General features: G+C 65.0%; 2 protein-coding genes across 29 annotated transcripts in view; both read left to right on the top strand.

Annotated features, from left to right (window-relative positions):
- The first annotated feature begins 66 nt into the window (after positions 1–66).
- Positions 67–13,546, top strand: DENND6B (DENN domain containing 6B). Of its 18 annotated transcripts, none has more exons than XM_082350025.1 (20): positions 139–427; positions 5,531–5,569; positions 5,641–5,683; positions 6,297–6,409; positions 6,847–6,927; positions 7,501–7,606; positions 7,728–7,807; positions 7,896–7,958; positions 8,235–8,290; positions 8,869–8,991; positions 9,074–9,169; positions 9,308–9,402; positions 9,516–9,581; positions 9,714–9,778; positions 9,872–9,961; positions 10,060–10,113; positions 10,444–10,568; positions 10,659–10,798; positions 10,905–10,979; positions 11,061–13,546. In XM_082350025.1, the coding sequence occupies exons 1-20, from the start codon at positions 266–268 to the stop codon at positions 11,420–11,422; spliced, it is 2,034 nt and encodes a 677-aa protein (XP_082206151.1). In that variant the 5' UTR covers positions 139–265; the 3' UTR covers positions 11,423–13,546. The 18 variants fall into 18 exon arrangements, with proteins under 18 accessions (XP_082206155.1, XP_082206144.1, XP_082206149.1 ...); XM_082350027.1 differs by having other exon boundaries at positions 10,444–10,553; positions 10,659–10,761; positions 11,061–11,320; XM_082350033.1 differs by having other exon boundaries at positions 75–427; positions 5,531–5,683; positions 6,885–6,927; positions 7,315–7,606.
- Positions 13,547–14,665: 1,119 nt separating this feature from the next.
- Positions 14,666–15,445, top strand: part of PLXNB2 (plexin B2) — a 29,923-nt gene continuing 29,143 nt past the window's right edge. For 7 of the 11 annotated variants that reach the window (XM_082349020.1, XM_082349016.1, XM_082349015.1 and 4 more), the window contains exon 1: positions 14,675–14,810. The gene's annotated coding sequence lies outside the window, so the exon portion shown is untranslated. Of the gene's footprint in view, positions 14,811–15,445 lie in introns of all 11 variants that reach the window. The other 4 variants (XM_082349021.1, XM_082349018.1, XM_082349017.1 and 1 more) reach the window with 3 other exon arrangements.

The following is a 15,445-nucleotide window of genomic DNA, read 5'->3' as shown; positions in this document are numbered from 1 at the left end:
GGAAGTCCCTCCTCCAGGCTTGGGGCCGCTCTGGCCCGCGCGGTCCCTTCTCTTTGGTGGGCTCGGCGCTGATCTGCCGCACGGCGGTCCTCCGGCCGCCAGGGGCGTGCGAGGCCGCGTCCGGGCCGTTCTGGTCCGCGACGGCCGCTCGACTGCTCCGCGAAGCGGTCCGGGCGCGCCCAGGCCACCGCCTCCAGTCCGTTCCCCCGGCAACGCCTCGGGCCGTTCCCCCGGCAACGCGCGGCCGTTCTCAGTAGCCGGGTCCATGGACCAGGGGTCGGCCGCCGGGCCCCACCGGGCTCGCGGCCGCCTCGGCGCGCCGTCCTGCGGAGCGCGGGCTCCGGGGGCACCCTGGGCACGCTTCTCGGCCTGGCTGGAGTGCGTGTGTGTGGTCACCTTCGACCTGGAGCTGGGCCAGGCGCTGGAGGTGAGGGGGGCAGCGGGCCGGGGGGAGGCCGGGGAGGGCGGGTCCTGCTCTGTCGCCGCCGGCTAGTGTGGCTCAGGCATCGCCGAGGGGCGGCGGGAATCCCTCCGCAGGTGAGGTACCTTCGGGCAGACAGACCCCCCAGGTGGCCTCTTCCTCCCCAGAAATCCTGCACCTGTCACTTCCTGAAAGGTGCGCTCCCAAGCAGAAGAAAAAAAGTTAAGTTGCCAAGACCGCCCTTTGGGGTGGAGGAACGAAGAGCCCTGCACTTCGGATACCCAAAGTGGTACTCTTGATTTTTCTCCCAGTAAAAAGCTGTCTCCTCTCCCCTCCTCTCCCCCGCCTTTCCCACACTATGATACCTTCTAACCTCATTTACTCCAGCCAGAATCCCAGGGGTCACCCTTGACTCCTCCCCTCCCTCCACCCCACATCCCATTCGGGGACAAGGCTGACAGCTCCACCTACAGCAGGGCTGTCAGATTCATTACCACTGCTACTGTACCCCCAAGTCCAATATTTGTGGCTCTCTTGCTTAAATATTTGGAAACCTCCTTGTTCACTTAGAGTCTGATCCAGACCCCTTGCGGGTCACAACCAGACCCAAGAGCCATCTTTCTGTTCACTGACTGCCCCCAGCCCACCCAGCCTGGGGTGTCCCCACTACCTGCAAGACTCTTCCCTACCCCCACCCACGTGGGTGTAGATGAAAACATGACAGACTCAGGGAGGAAGGCCTTCTGTAGTAATGCAGGCCTGGGGGGATGGTCTTCTCCAGGCCCTGAAGGCCATGACATAGACCATGGAGCTGATCAGGGCAGGGGAGGCTGGGAGGTACGCTTCAGCACGCTGTCAGAAGGAACTTTCTGAGAACCCAGGAGGTGGCGCATCCCGTGACTGCAGTTGGCTGAGATGAGGCTGATCAGCCATCGTTGGAAAGCCAGCGTCAGGGTGAGAGGGTGTTTTCCAAGGCCTTGCTGAACTCCATGAGGCTGTGGGAAGCCCAAGTCCTAACAAACGGCAAGGGCTGACACTGCCCAGCTCGCTGTGGAGACCCCATTCCACCACACCAGTCCCCACGTGGCGCACCAAATTAACTTGACGCAGGGACCTGAGCACAGAGAGGTGAGGTGATTTGCCTAACGTCACAGAGCCCACCTTCCTGCTGGTGCCCAAATTGTTCCCAATAAAATCACAAGAGAGTCTACTGTTTCCTTAAGGCATTCTCATGTATGATCTTCTAGGACTTAACCATTCAGGCAAGAACTGTTAAAGGCTCCATGTGCTTGGGCTTCTGAGCTTTGCTGAGGCTGTATAGCTCAGGGAGGGGGTGTTGTGGGGACCCACGGCCCCTCCTAATCATCAAGTCTGTGCAGGAATCGGGCAGTGCAACCACACGACGCTCATCAGGTTTGCATCTTGTCTTTCTTCTCTCCCCGGGAAATCATGGGGAAGATCAGGGGTCATTTCAGCTGCGTCCACAGTCACTCATGGAGCATCTGCCCTGCGCTCGCTTATTCCGGGCTTGGCCTGGCCGAGCACCACAGAGGCTCTGGCACTGCGCTTGGCACGGGGACATGATGGAAGACCCAGGGACTGCCTTCCAGGGGCTCATGGATCACGGAGACTCCATGGACAGATGCAGCTCAGAGGAAGGAATGGGGGTTTGGCCATATCTTGGAGGATGAGAAGGAGGCAGCCGGGCAGGGGAGAGGGGGCTCTTTCAGGTAACCCCTCCCCCAAAAAAGCCAGCGAAAGCAAAGGCAAGGAGCCAATCATTCACTCATTCAATAAATCAAGCATTGGGCAACTGCCACCAGCCAGGCCCCACGGTACTGGTGCTGGACACATGGACACAGAGCTGAATGCGATGACAGGGCCCTGCCCACCAGGAGTTCACGTTCTGTGCTAGAGACGCAGAGAGTAAGTGGTTCAGGACCCCCGAGAGCGCATAGGGTATGTTGAGGGGGGTCCCACCCACATCGGTGCACTGGAGCCTGCAGGCGAGGCAGGGATCAGACACGAGGGGAGAGCGGGCAAGGCTGTGCACATCAGCTGAGCAAAGGGCCTGGCTCCGCTGCCTCAGCCCTTGGAAACTCTCCTCTCGGCATCCCCGCTGACCCGAGAAGCCCATGCAGTGAACCGCGGCCCGGGGCCCAGAGGGTCCCTCCTCTCCCAGGTGTCCGCGTCCTCCCAGCTGCAGCTCCTGCACTGCCCAGCCTCAGGACCCTTTTAGTCTTCAAAAGTACTGAGGGTCCCAAGGGGCTTTTTATGTGGGTCGTATCTATCGCTGTTTCCTATACTAGAAGTTAAAACAGAAAAATTAAAAATGCTTATTAATCCATTTTAAAAAACAACGGATACCATGTGTAAACAAGAGAAGCCACCGCAATGAGAAGCCCGTGCACCGCAACGAAGAGTAGCCCCTGCTCGCCTCAACTAGAGAAAGCCCGCACGCAGCAGCAAAGACCCAACGCAGCCAAAACTAAATAAATAAATAAATACATATTTATTTTAAAAATATATATATTTCCACAAAAATAACCATATTTTCAAAAACAAATTCAGTGAGGAGAATGGCATTATTTGGCACTTTTACGTCCCTTTTTAAAGGCCAAATAGAAGGCAGCTGTATCTTCACGTCAGTTTCAGTCAGTTCCCCTTGATGGCCTGTGTCACAGCCTCTGGAAGCCGCACTGCACACAGTGAGAAGAGAGTGAAAAAGGCAGCTTCGGCCTCTGGGAGCCTAGGGTAGCCACACCACCCTTCGAGGAGCACTTTCCTAGAGGTACCTTCTCCAGCAAGGCGAGGCTCGCTGCATCTGTCTTCCTCAGGGATGACTGGGTTACAGGAGCTGCAGCCCCTGCAGACTGGCTCCTGTGGAAAGGACGAGACCCCTGTGGTTCCAGCGCACAGGGTTCATCGTGCGGCAGACTCCTCGCTCTCTGCCCCTCTCTGAGGGTCTGCTCCATTCCTGTCCTCAGTCAGGCAGGGCCGTCCCTCCAGCTCTGCTCCCAGCTTGTGAACAGTGAACTTGGAGCCCTGGGCGTGGCTGCGGAGCCTCCTCAGATGCTACAAAACTCCTGTGACTGCAGACCAGATTCAGACCCCTGACCTCAGCACCGAGGGCCCATCGTGGCCCTGCCCCCGCTGCCAGGCACCCGCCTTTCCTCTGCCCTTCTCAACAAGGACACGCAGGGGCCCGAGTGGTCCCGTGGCCCCTCCTCTCTTGGAGCCATCTCGAGGTACCTCTGTGGGTCCGCCCCACAGACAAATACTGTTTGGCTGGCTCCCCTCCCTCCTCTTGGCCCTTCCTTCTTGGTGCCTCCTTAGCTGACATCTCCTTGAGATTTCCACATGCCCCACCTGTTCCATTATTCTTTGGAGACATGTTTTCACGCACTCCACAAATACAGGCATACCTTGGAGATGTTGCAGGTTCGGTTCCAGACGACTGCAGTAAAGCAAGTCACACAGATTTGCTGGTTTCCCAGTGCATATAAAAGTTATGGTTACACTAGACTGTAGTCTATTAAGTATGCAAGAAATACCATTATATCTTAAAAAACAATGTAGATACCTTGATTTCAAAGTACTTTCCTGCTAAAAAGTGCTATCATCTGAGCCTTCAGTGAGTTGTTCATCTTCTTGCAACAGTAACATCAAAGATCACTGATCATAGGTCACTGTAACAAATATAATAATGAAAAAGTTTGAGATATTGTGAAAATTACGAGAATATGATGCAGAGATGCAAAGTGAGCAAGTGTTGTTGGAAAAATGGCACCTATAGGGTTGCTACAAACCTTTATTTTGTAAAAAATGCAACATCCGCGAAGCACAATAAAGCAAAGTGTGATAAAACGAGGTGTGCCTGTACAGTATTTGGTGAGGGTCTACTCCCTGCCAGGGGCTGGGAGGCAGAAGTACCTGGGGACACGGTCCCTGTCCTTAGGACACTTGGTGGCAGCGGAGGAGACAGAATAGGCCCAGAGCAGCGAGCCCAGAGCAAACAAAGACAGAAGCTACATTATTACAACAGTGCAAGACCCAGGGCACAGTACCTTACCATCTGGGGGTTCAGGGCACACCCCAGAAGAAGCCTCATGTCAGCCAAAACCCAAGTCCTCCTCCGCATGGGAGTTTGGCCGACAGAGTGAGGAGGGGGCCGCGCATGCAGGCCCTCAGCTCCTGGCTCCCAGCATAGCCGCTTCCTGGGAGAGCCGTCCTGCTGCATCTGAGCACGGGCCAGGGCAGCAGTGACGCCCAAGGCACACCAGGTCCCCAGGAGACACCTGGGGGCCTGCAGGGAGTGAGGGCTCTGGAGGTTCCCTGCCTTTTCCGTTTCCTGCAAAGAAATCCATTCCGGCCATTTGCCTGTGTGCAGGGCTACTGGCTCCCCTAGAGTGTGGCCCGTCTCCCAGGTAGAGCCTGTCCAGCTGGTCAGCTCACTGTACACTCCAGGGGCCTGGGTACTCCAGGGGTCACACTCCAAGTGGGGAGCAGGCCGGAAGCTCCCGGACCCGAGTAGCAGGGGTTGGAGTGAAGATGCTCAGAGGCAAGGGTGCCAGTGTCGGGCAACGTCTGAGTTAAGACGGGATGGGGAGGCTGGCCAGGCCGTCTGGAAGAGCAGGCCCAAAGGAGCCGCAGAGCCTAAGACCCTCTGGCTGGGGGGGGGTTGGGTTCGGAGCGCTGAGAGGGTACAGGAGGTGGGGGCCAGCAGGCAGGGCCCTGCAGCCGCTCTAGGCGGGAGAGGAGGCTGTGGGGACAGACCGTCGGGACATGGGGGCAGGGAGGCCCAGTCTGGGCGAGTGGCCTTGAGGGCGAGGGGTGTGAGAAGGGGGTCGAGGAGCTCACCCAGTTGTGCGCTGGCCAAGAAAAGGGAAGGATGGAGGCCAGGAGTGGCCTCGGGCCGAGAGGGGCCTGGGGAGGCGGGGCAGGGGGCTGGAGCCCTGAAGGGAGGAGGAGGGGTCAGCAGGGAGCCAGAGGTGGGGAAGAGCCAGAGGGTCTGACAGTACTGGGAGGTGGGGGGGGGGGGGGACACACCTGCAGCCCAGCACCAAGCCTGCCAAGCCCATGTCACCGAGTGCTCTGTGTCCCCCGCAGCTGGTGTACCCCAGCGACTTCCAGCTCACGGACAAGGAGGTGGGTCCCAGCCCTCCCAGGAGCAGCCCTCACCCGGGGAGCAGGCCCTCACTGGCTTTCCTGTGTTTCAGAAAAGCAGCATCTGCTACCTGTCCTTTCCCGACTCCCACTCAGGTAGGCCACCCCGCCTCGCCCCGGCCGGGGTGTCTCTCTGGGGCTGTGGGGAGAAGGAGACGGAGGGCGATGAGGCTGCCCAGGAGCCCTTGTGGCCAGGCCTGCACGGCCTGTAAGCCCCGGTCCCGCCTCCCGCTCCAGGGAGACAGCCAGAGCCCCAGGCCGCAGCAGCCGGTTTCCCCGGTTCCCGTGGAAAGAGGTGTCTCTGGGCAGTGGGGTCTCTGGCCTCCTTCACCCTTGCAGAGGGGTCACCAGGAGCTGGGTCCTGGCCTCTGCTCCTCTCCGGGGCTCGGGTGTCCGGGCCGGCCTGGTTTTCCGCGCCGGGCAGGCTACGCCGGGCCACACGCGACCCCCGCCTCTGCTTGCCCACAGTGCGCGCGCGCTGCGGGGCTGCGGCTGTGCTTCTCTGTGGGCTGAGTTTAAACCCTTAGGTGCGGGGATCTAGGACACGGGGACCTCTGTCGGGAGACACAGAGCCGGAGGGCTGGGCTTTTCTGAGGCATTTGCAGCCCGGCAGAGGCTTCGCCCCCTCCCTGGCCCCCCGCCCCACATGCTGGCAGGAGAGGCTCCAGCCCAACCCGGACACAGCGTGAGGGGACCACCTCCTCCCCAGGCTGCCTCGGGGATACTCAGTTCAGCTTCCGCATTCGTCAGTGTGGAGGGCAGAGGCGCCCCTGGCACACGGATGACAGGCACTGTGACAGTGGGGCCCCCGTGTCTCTGCAGGTGAGCCGGGCTGCCTCTCCACCGCTCCTCCCCTCCCCCTGCGGGCCAGGGTCAGGCGGGCGTGAGCGGCCCCTTCAAGGCAGGCGCCTGGCCAGCCCCAGCCAGCAGGGTCTCCAACTGCCGCAGCCTGGCCCGGCACCCCAGCCTCGACTGGGGGTGGGCCAGCGCTTCTGAGGACTTGCCAGGGTCCCTGGAGCTTTTCCTGTGCTCCACGTGTGCGCCAGGGCGTGGCTGGGTGTGCAGAGGCCGGTGCACGCCTGCGGGTGCTCTCGGGCCCCTGAACCGCTGACCACTGTGTCTGCGGAGATGTCCCTGGAGAGCGGTTGCCTGCCTTCCGGGCCGTGACTCCCAGGCAGACCCCAGCCTGCGTGGGGGTCCGAGGGGGCAGGAGGGAGCGTGAGAAGTGGGCGCGGCCTGGCCGATACCCCTCCTTCCAGAGGGAGCCGGCACACTACTTTGGCTACGTGTACTTCAGGCAGGTGAAGGACAGCTCCGTGAAGAGGGGCTACTTCCAGAAGGTGAGCTGCTGGCTGCTCTGGGGTGGCCCCGCTGAGAGTTGGGGGCCAGCAGCCATCGGGAGAGGCTGATGGTCTGGGGGGGGGCGCGTCCCGAGCCTCCAGGAGCACCCACCCCTCCGCAGCCCTAGCCACTTGGCCCTGGGCGGGGGCCACCGCACCACCTGGGGGCGGGGGCGGCCTCTGGGGAACAGGCTCCGCTGCCCCTCCCTCGCCCAGCCCGGTCTCTGGCCCAGGCCTCCCTGCGCCTCGCTGCGGGAGGAGGGGGGCCCTTGTCACACTTTCAAGATTAGGACGACTTCAGTCTTGAACTCAGACACCAAAAGCAAAAGCTGCTTGAGCCCCGGGAGACCATCCCATGATCCTGGCCACGTGCATTTCCCTCTGAAGGCCTGGGGTCCAGCCCTGCCCTGCTACACCTGGGGTTTTCTAATAGCCTGGAGTCCTACGTCAGGCCATTCCTGGGAAGTCGGTGGGACACCCTGCCCTGGGCGACCCTGGATGAGCCGGGCCTCAGGGGTCCCCGCAGGGTCCCAAGGGGCTGGGGCGACATCTCACCGGCCCCGGGCCCTGCAGTCTCTGGTGCTGGTGTCCCGCCTGCCCTTCGTCCGGCTGTTCCAGGCGCTGCTGAGCCTGGTCGCCCCAGAGTACTTCGACAAGCTGGCGCCCTGCCTGGAAGCGGGTGAGTGGCCGGCAGGCGCTGCCAGAGCTGCCTCGTCGCCATCCCAGCTGTAGCTCCTGGTGGCTCCGGCGGGCAGCTTTCTCCAGGACAGGCTTCTGACGCTGGCCACCTGTGTTCGCAGTCTGCGATGAGATTGACCAGTGGCCGGCCCCTGTGCCGGGGCAGACCTTGAACCTGCCTGTCATGGGCGTCGTCCTGCAGGTGAGGGCTGGCTGGCTGGGGTGCGACGGCCCCAGCACATGTGGACACCCCACCCGGCCCCACTGGCAGCTGCTTCCTTCACCCATAGGTGCACATCCCATCCAGGGCAGACAAGCCTGAATCCGGTCCTCCAAAGCAGTGCAGCCACGAGGTGGGCGCCCTGCTCCCAGGCTGGTGGCCCCATACCTGCCTCAACCCTCAACCCTCCCACCTGCCTGGGCCTCGCCACCTCACCTGCTGGGGGCCCTGGGGATTGGCCAGACCCCAGACACAGGGGCCTGCGTCTCCGTGCAGGGCCGTGGGGCGCGGGGAGGCATGTGGGTAGGGACTGCGGCCCCCGGGACTCTCCCGGGGTGACCGGTGCTGCTCGGGGCTTGTGGGGTGCCATCCTCCCCCTCGGCCTGACCCCACCCACCCTTCCTCTCAGAACCTGCTACCAGCCCCGGTCGTCCTCACCAGTGTCCATGAGCTGGACCTGTTCAGGTGAGCCCGGCAGGCCACCACCTGCTGCCCCGGTAGGTGATGAGTGATCCCACGAGGCTCAGACCCATGGGGGCGGGGGTGCTGGGGGCCGTCAGGAGTTAGCCCCCAGCCCGTTCTGAGAGGGAGAGTCACGCAGAAGAGGAGCCCGGTGCCCCGATGTCTGCCCCCAGAGGAAGTGAGCACCGGGGGCAGGAAGTCAGGGCCTGGCAGGCAGGTGCAGGGAAGGGAGCAGCTGTGGTGGGAGATGCTGCCAGAGGTGCCCTCTGTGGGGGGCCAGCAGAGGACCCCACCTTTGGAGACCCTCTGGCCCCGTGCTGGGCCCAGCGGGAGCCAGGGCTGTCGGTTTCAGGCACGGCGGGGGCGCGAGGCCAGGCAGCACAGGTGGAGGGTCAGAACCGGGTGGCAGGGGAGTGCCCCGGACACGCCCTCGGCGTCTTCACAAGGCCTCACCGCCGCCTTCCCTCTGGAGTGAGGCCCAGCCTTCACCCAGACAGGGCCTGCCTGGGCCTGGGTGGGGGCAGGTGGGCAAGGGCTGGGGAGCCTCCCACCCGGCCTCCCCAACGCCCCCGCCGGCCCAGGTGCTTCCGGCCCGTGCTGGCCCACGTGCAGCTGCTGTGGGAGCTCATGCTCCTCGGGGAGCCCCTGCTGGTCCTGGCGCCGTCGCCCGCCGTGTCCTCGGAGATGGTGCTGGCCTTGACCAGGTGGGTCGGGCGGCAACGCGAGGGGCCGGGGGCCCTGGACCAGCCCTGCGAACTCACTGTCCCTGCGGGTCCCTCCCCACAGCTGCCTGCAGCCCCTCAAGTTCTGCTGCGACTACCGCCCCTACTTCACCGTCCACGATAGCGAGTTCAAGGAGTTCACGACGCGCACGCAGGCCCCGTAAGTGCCGCCCTGCCTGCCTGCCCGCCCTGCGCCCTGCGCCCTGCGCCTGCGTCTGCCTCTCCTCCCTCCCTCCCTCCCTCTCTCTCTCCCTCTCTCTCTCTCCCTCTCTCTCTCTCTCTCTCTCTCTCTCTCTAGACCAAGCGTGGTCCTGGGAGTCACAAACCCTTTCTTTATCAAAACGCTCCAGCACTGGCCCCACGTCCTCCGCATCGGGGAGCCCAAGATGCCAGGTGAGGCCCCCGGCCTCCGCCCAAGGGTCCTGGGAACGCGGGGCCTCGCCGGGTCTGAGCCTGCGGAGGCAGAACTGAGACCCTGAGGCCCGGCCATGGGGCGTGTCTCGTAGGGGACCTTCCCAAGCAGGTCAAACTGAAAAAGCCCTCAAGGCTGAAGACCCTGGACACCAAGCCAGGTCTGTGCCCCTCCTCTCCTCCCGGGACCCAGAGACACGCCTTGGGGCGGGGTGGGGCGGGCAAATGTACTGGCACAGCTGAAGGGGGTGCCCGCCCCCGAGGAGAGCGCGCTGCCATTCTGCCCTCCCCAGGCCTCTACACTGCGTACACGACCTACCTCCACCGAGACAAGGCCCTGCTCAGACGACTGCTTAAGGTACCGCTGGGGGGCGCTCCGGGGGCGGGGAAGCTGGGCTCGGGTGTGAAGGGGGCGCAGCCGGCCTGCTGCGGCTCAGCCCTCGCCCCCCAGGGCCTGCAGAAGAAGCGGCCGTCGGACGTGCAGAGTGCAGTGCTGAGGCGGCACCTCCTGGAGCTCACGCAGAGCTTCCTCAGCCCTCTGGTGAGGCCCGGCCGGGCCGGCGGGGAGGAGGGGCCGGGCTGGAGGCGCGGGCAGCAGGCTGTGGCCCAGACTCCACACTCACTGCCCTTCCCCCCCAGGAGCACTACATGGCCAGCCTCATGCCCCTGCAGAAGAGCATCACGCCCTGGAAGGTGTGGTCCAGGGAGGGGCTGGGAGGATGGGCCCTATGCCGATCCTTTGGGGGGGCGGTGCAGGAGCCCCTGGGGCCAGCCCGTCCCCACCACACCTGCAGGTGGCCCTCACAGGGAAGAGAAATGCGGGCCACGTGGAGAGGGGAGGGGTTCGAGGCCCTCTTCTCTGGGAAGGGTCACCCTGGGATCTGTCCCTGCAGGGTGGGGGCTGGGGGACACACAAGGGGTGTGTCTGCCAAGTGCCCTAGGGAGGGTCCTGACCAGCCAAGGCACGGGGCCTGCGAGGCCGTGCCCCCCTCAGCACCCAGGCTCACCCAGCCCCTGTCTCAGACCCCTCCCCAGATCCACCCCTTCCACCAGGACGACTTCCTGCGCAGCCTGGAGCACTCGGGGCCCCAGCTCACCTGCCTCCTCAAGGGCGACCGGCTGGGCCTCTACAGGTGGGCGGACAGTAGGTAGGGTCCTGGGGCTCCTGCTGCTGGTGGCCGCGCCCATCCCTCAATACACAGGGTCAGCCCACAGCTGCTGCCCCTTGCCCCCCACAGGCGGTTTTTCAAGTCCCCCCATTTTGATGGCTGGTACCGACAGCGGCACAAAGAGATGGCCCAGAAGCTGGAGGCCCTGCACCTCGAGGCCATCTGTGAGGCGGTGAGGGGGGCGCTTGGCTGCAGGAGAGCGCAGAGGGGTGCGAGGCCCGAACAGGGGCTGGAGGAGAGTGCAGGGAGGGGCGGACACAGGCCCAGAGCTGGGCGAGGGCCTTGGCGACGGATGGCCTCATCTTGTCCCCGCAGAACATCGAGATCTGGATGAAGGACAAGTCCGAGGTGGAGGTCGTGGATCTGGTCCTGAAACTTCGGGAGAGGCTGGTGAGATGCCTCCCAGCCCTGCCCCGCCTCGGCCAGCCAGATGTGAAGGTCGCCTGCCCCTGACCACCGCTGCCCCTGCAGGTTCGGGCACAGGGCCACCAGCTCCCTGTGAAGGAGGCGACGCTGAAGCGGGCGCGGCTGTACATCGAGACAGTCATCGGCTCCCTGCCCAAGGACCTGCAGGTCGTCCTGTGCCCTCCCTAGGATGGGGCCCATGGCCCAGGGCCAGGGTCTGGCCGAGCTCCCCTCCCCCCAGTCAAGCACGAGCTCCCCCACCCAAGCTCCCGGCTGCCCCTGGCCCTGGCCCCCCACCTGGCACCACCATCATCCCAGCAGACAAGGTGGCATTTGGAACTACAGCCTGGCCCCTGACTGTTGGCGGATCACGTGCTGGCAGCGCCTCCCCTCCCCCTGGGCCCCACCTGCCCTCTCCAGGGTCTTAGGCAGGGGTGGGGGGCAGGCTGTGAGCCCTGCTGATCTGATCTGGGCCAAGGCCACGCACCCCTCCAGGAGCCCATCTGCCCGAGCCCTGCAGGCCCAGGCGTTGCATCTGATGCGTCCTTTAGACCCACCAGGCTGCCCAGCTCAGGACGGAAGGAGGCGGCTGACAGGCAGACCGCTCTCCTCACACAGCCCGCCCCCCGCCGGTCTTGCCTGGGGGCTGAGGGGGGACCTCGCCTGCGGTCGGTCGGCGCTTGGGAGGGGAGAAGCCACTTTGCCCGGAGAAGAGCTATGCCCTGTGGTTCGCTGGGATGCCGCCAGGACCCGTGTGGCTGCCAGGCGGGTCCAGGGCATTGTCTTTGTTCCACTCCAGGGACACCCCACTGGGCACCTTCTCCGTTCGCTCTGCCCTGCGCCGCTGCTCGGCTGGCAGGCCCTCGAGTCGCCCCCGTGTCCACGCAGCCCCACAGGCAGCGAGGGGCTTGGACTCTAGCCTGACCAGGCCCCTGCAGCCAGAGCCCTTCAAAGCCACCGCGGCCTTGGGGCACCAAGCTCCTCGGCAAGGAGCGAAAGTCCCTCAGAAGGGATCCACGCCCCCATGTGACACCTTGGAGCGCTGGGCCAAGCGATCACCGGTGCTGCCATCAGCACCATCAGAGCTCAGCACAGAGTGGCAGCACTGCCAGCTGGCGGAGGGGGGTGGAGGTGGTGGGGCAGGGGGTGAGGCGTGGGCCCAGAGCCGCAGGCCTTTGGGTCAGTCCCACCGTATCCAACCCCAGATGCCTCACCTGAGGCACAAGGCCTCGTAGACGCCCGCGTGGGCCTCGGCGGCAACCTGAGCTGAGTCCTGGCTGCGCGAGGTGGTGCGGGAGGCGGGCCGAGCGGGGGGCTTTCCCTTCTCTCCTGAATCCCCACGGTCCGTGTCCCGGGATGGAGCACTGACGCAGCCACTCCTCCCAAGCGGGCTTCGGTGGGGCCGCCAGACGACAGCAGGCGCTGGCCTCAGAACTGCCAGTGTCGACTTGTCCGGCCCTGACCACTGCCTAGGACAGCCCGGCGCGTCCCCAGCCCGCAGACAGCTGAGCTCGGCCTGGTGTGTGACTGCAGTCAGGGGACGGAATCGAGGCAGCACAGGGAGAGACAAGCTGGAGGCCCTCAAGTGAGGAAGGACGTTGTGGCCCCAGTGCCGCTTTGGACAGCCTGCCCTGCTGTCTGGCCTGGAGGGGTGGCCCACGGGCCGTGAGGGGTGTGCCCCAGCGCATTGCACGGTCCCCTCCCTTGGCTTTCTGAGGGTGGCTGCAGGTGATGGAGGGCTGCAGGGGAGGGGCTGCAAGGGGGCCTCCGCAAAGCCCTCAGGGACTTTTGCCTCCATCAGCCCAGGAAGGCACAACCAGATTCCCCTGAATCCCTGCATCCTCCCTCGAGGACTCTGCTTGAGTCCACGCAGCAGCCCCTCACAGCGGCTTGTCCTCAGGAACACTGGTGCAGGGGGATGTCGGGGGGAGGGACGCCTGGCAGGGTGGGCAACACTGCCCAGGGTGGAATCCAAAGCTGAAGGGTAGAGGTGGGAGGAGGTCCCTCCCCTGGGGTGCCTGGGGCTGTGGAGGGGCCTCCTCCTCACAGCCTGATCCCCCTGCCCAGACGAGGCCTCTGAGTACAGCGTAGCCTGCGGGTGCGGGCCGGGGGTGGAGTCCTGCTAACTCCATCGTCTCCCCCATAAGCCCCCGGGTTCCCTCTCAGGATCAGGTCAGCTCCGGCTGGGCTGAGCCTCTGTCCCCCCACCAGGCTGGGGACAGGCAGTGAGGAGGGAGGGAGGGGCAGGAGGGTCAAAAGAGGCAGACCCCCCACCTACCAGAGCCCCGTGGACAGAGGGCCTGGGCGGGCAGGAACCAGTGGTCCAAGAGGGCGCTGTGGTCGGCGGCCAGTGTGTGAAGCCGCCTGCTTTTGGGGGTTGTGTGTGGGCCTGGTGTGGTGGCCGGGATGGGGGTGGGAGGGCAGTGGGCTGACCCAGGGACAGGAAGGACGGTCTTCACCCCCAAGCTTCCTGCACTCTATTTAAAGACTCCGCTTTAGTCTGGGATGGTGGACTTCCCACATCTTTGCTATTAAAATGTCCTGTGACACAATACTTGTCTTTTAACTTCCTTTTCTGATAAAAAGTTGGCATCCCTATCAGAGCCTGGTAACTTTAGGGTCCTCTTGGTGGGCCGTTGGGTGGGCCTTGGTGTGGATGGGTTCAGGGCTAAAGGGGTGAAGGTGTGGCCTGGCTGGTTGGGGGTGGGGGGGTAGCAGAAAGAACTAGTGAGCTGACCCTCTCCAGTGGCTTCACCTGAGTGGGGCGTTCCTGAGCATCGGGGGCAGGTCCCAGGCCCGGGCTGGGTGGGGTGGGCAGGAGCAAGTGGGCTCTCTGCCGGGAACGGGAACGTCTGGGTGGAGGGCAGGTGCCCAAGGAAGGGGGGTCCCAGTGTGGGAGTGCAGGTTAGGGCTGGGGAATGGCCCCACGTCCTCCCTGGGTCCCCAGCTGCTGCTCGGCACAGCGGGGCTTGTGACTGCAGACTGTCCTGCTGGGAGCAGGAGAGCACAGGAGAGCTGGCCCCCTAGGGGTCCCCAACTCTGCTCGAGTTGTGATGTGAGCGGCCAGGGGCATCAGGACCAGGGCTGATGGGGGCTGGAGTGGCCAGAAGTGGGGCAAGCTCTAGTCCAGAGCTGGACGCCCCAGGGAGAGGCTCGGTCTCACCACCCACCTCCAAGCACTTCAGCAGGGGTTGACGGGTCCTGGGTGTGGGGGGAGGGAGGCGGGAGGGAGGCGGGGGAAGGAGGGCGCTAGAGGCCAAGGACGTGTTGTGAGGGGACTCAGGGCAGGCGTCCTCTTCCCCTCGGAGGTTGGGGGACAAGGCCCAGCAGCCCCCAACCGCCCAAAGGGTAGGGGTGTGGCCGGCCTGTTCCCCAGTCGGAGGGTCGGGGTGCCGGGGACCTCGGTCTTGCCGGCGTTCTCCCCTAGAGCCCAGACTTGGGCTCCTCTGGCGCGAACCCGGACGCGGACCGGGCCGAACCTCCCCGGCGACGCGGCGTGTTTGCCCACTGCGGCCGCCAGGCGCCGGGGACGCGGGGGGGCGCGCGGGGGGCGCGCGGGGAGCGCTCCGCCCGGCGGGCCCCCCTTCTCTCCCTCCCCACCCCCCCTCTCCCCTCCCCCTCTCCCTCCCCCTCTCCCTCCCCCTCTCCCTCCCCCTCTCCCTCCCCCTCTCCCCCGCCGGGGGCGGGGCCGCTGCTCCCGCGCGCTCCGGCCCCTCCGCGGCCACACAAAGGCCCGTCTCCATGGCAGCCGCGCTGGCCGCAGCGCAGCGCCGATCGCGGCACGGGCGCCATCGAGCCTCGGCGGCAGACGAGCAGGTACGGGAATGGGGTACGGGGCCCGCGGGGCGGCCGCGCCAGTGGGGGCTTCGCCGTCAGCGCCGCTCCGCCCTGGCCTGCGGCGCTCGGGACGCGGGGACCCGGGCGGCTGCCGCCCCGCAGAGGGAGACTCGGGCTTCGGCCGCCGGCGGTGCGTCCGGCCGGCCGGGGCCGGGCCGCTCCCGCCTCGCGCTCTTCCAGGTGGCGGGCGAGGCCCGCGGCGCCGAGGGCAGCGGGCCTGGCCCGGCAGAGGGTCCCCAGCCGGGCGCCGCGCCCTCTCCCGCCGCCCGCGTCCCTCCGGAGCCGCTCGGACTGCTTCTCGGTCCCGATCCTCCCTCCCTGCTCACGCCCGCTGCTCCTCCAGCCACCGGGATCCGTGCACAGGGCGGAGATCGGCCCTGTTGTACAAGAGCTCCAGGCCCGCGCCCACCCAGCCTTGTTTCCTGGGGTGGCCGAGCCCCGGCTTTCCCCAGGGAGCTGGGCCCGCGGTCAGGCCGTGGCAGCCCCCAAACCCCTTGGGGACTTGTGAGGCGGGCATAAGCCAGGACCACCCTGGGAGCCCCTGGTTTGCACTTGGCCGGGCTGGAAGGCGGGTGCAGGGTTCCCGGTTGGGACTAGGGGTGGCTTGGCACCAG

The sequence above is a fragment of the Balaenoptera borealis genome (assembly GCF_965194805.1).
Source record: "Balaenoptera borealis genome assembly, chromosome: 13".
NCBI lineage: Eukaryota > Metazoa > Chordata > Mammalia > Artiodactyla > Balaenopteridae > Balaenoptera > Balaenoptera borealis.
Note: the sequence above shows the minus strand (reverse complement) of the source record. Positions and strands in the feature narration are given on the sequence as shown.

Bases quoted from the DNA above. Each gene is read 5' to 3' on its own strand.
- DENND6B (XM_082350018.1), top strand. From the start codon at position 266: ATGGACCAGGGGTCGGCCGCCGGGCCCCACCGGGCTCGCGGCCGCCTC. The intron at 428-5,530 runs GTGAGGGGGGCA...TGTCCCCCGCAG, and splicing joins AGCTGGGCCAGGCGCTGGAG to CTGGTGTACCCCAGCGACTT. The intron at 5,684-6,296 runs GTAGGCCACCCC...CCTCCTCCCCAG, and splicing joins CTTTCCCGACTCCCACTCAG to GCTGCCTCGGGGATACTCAG.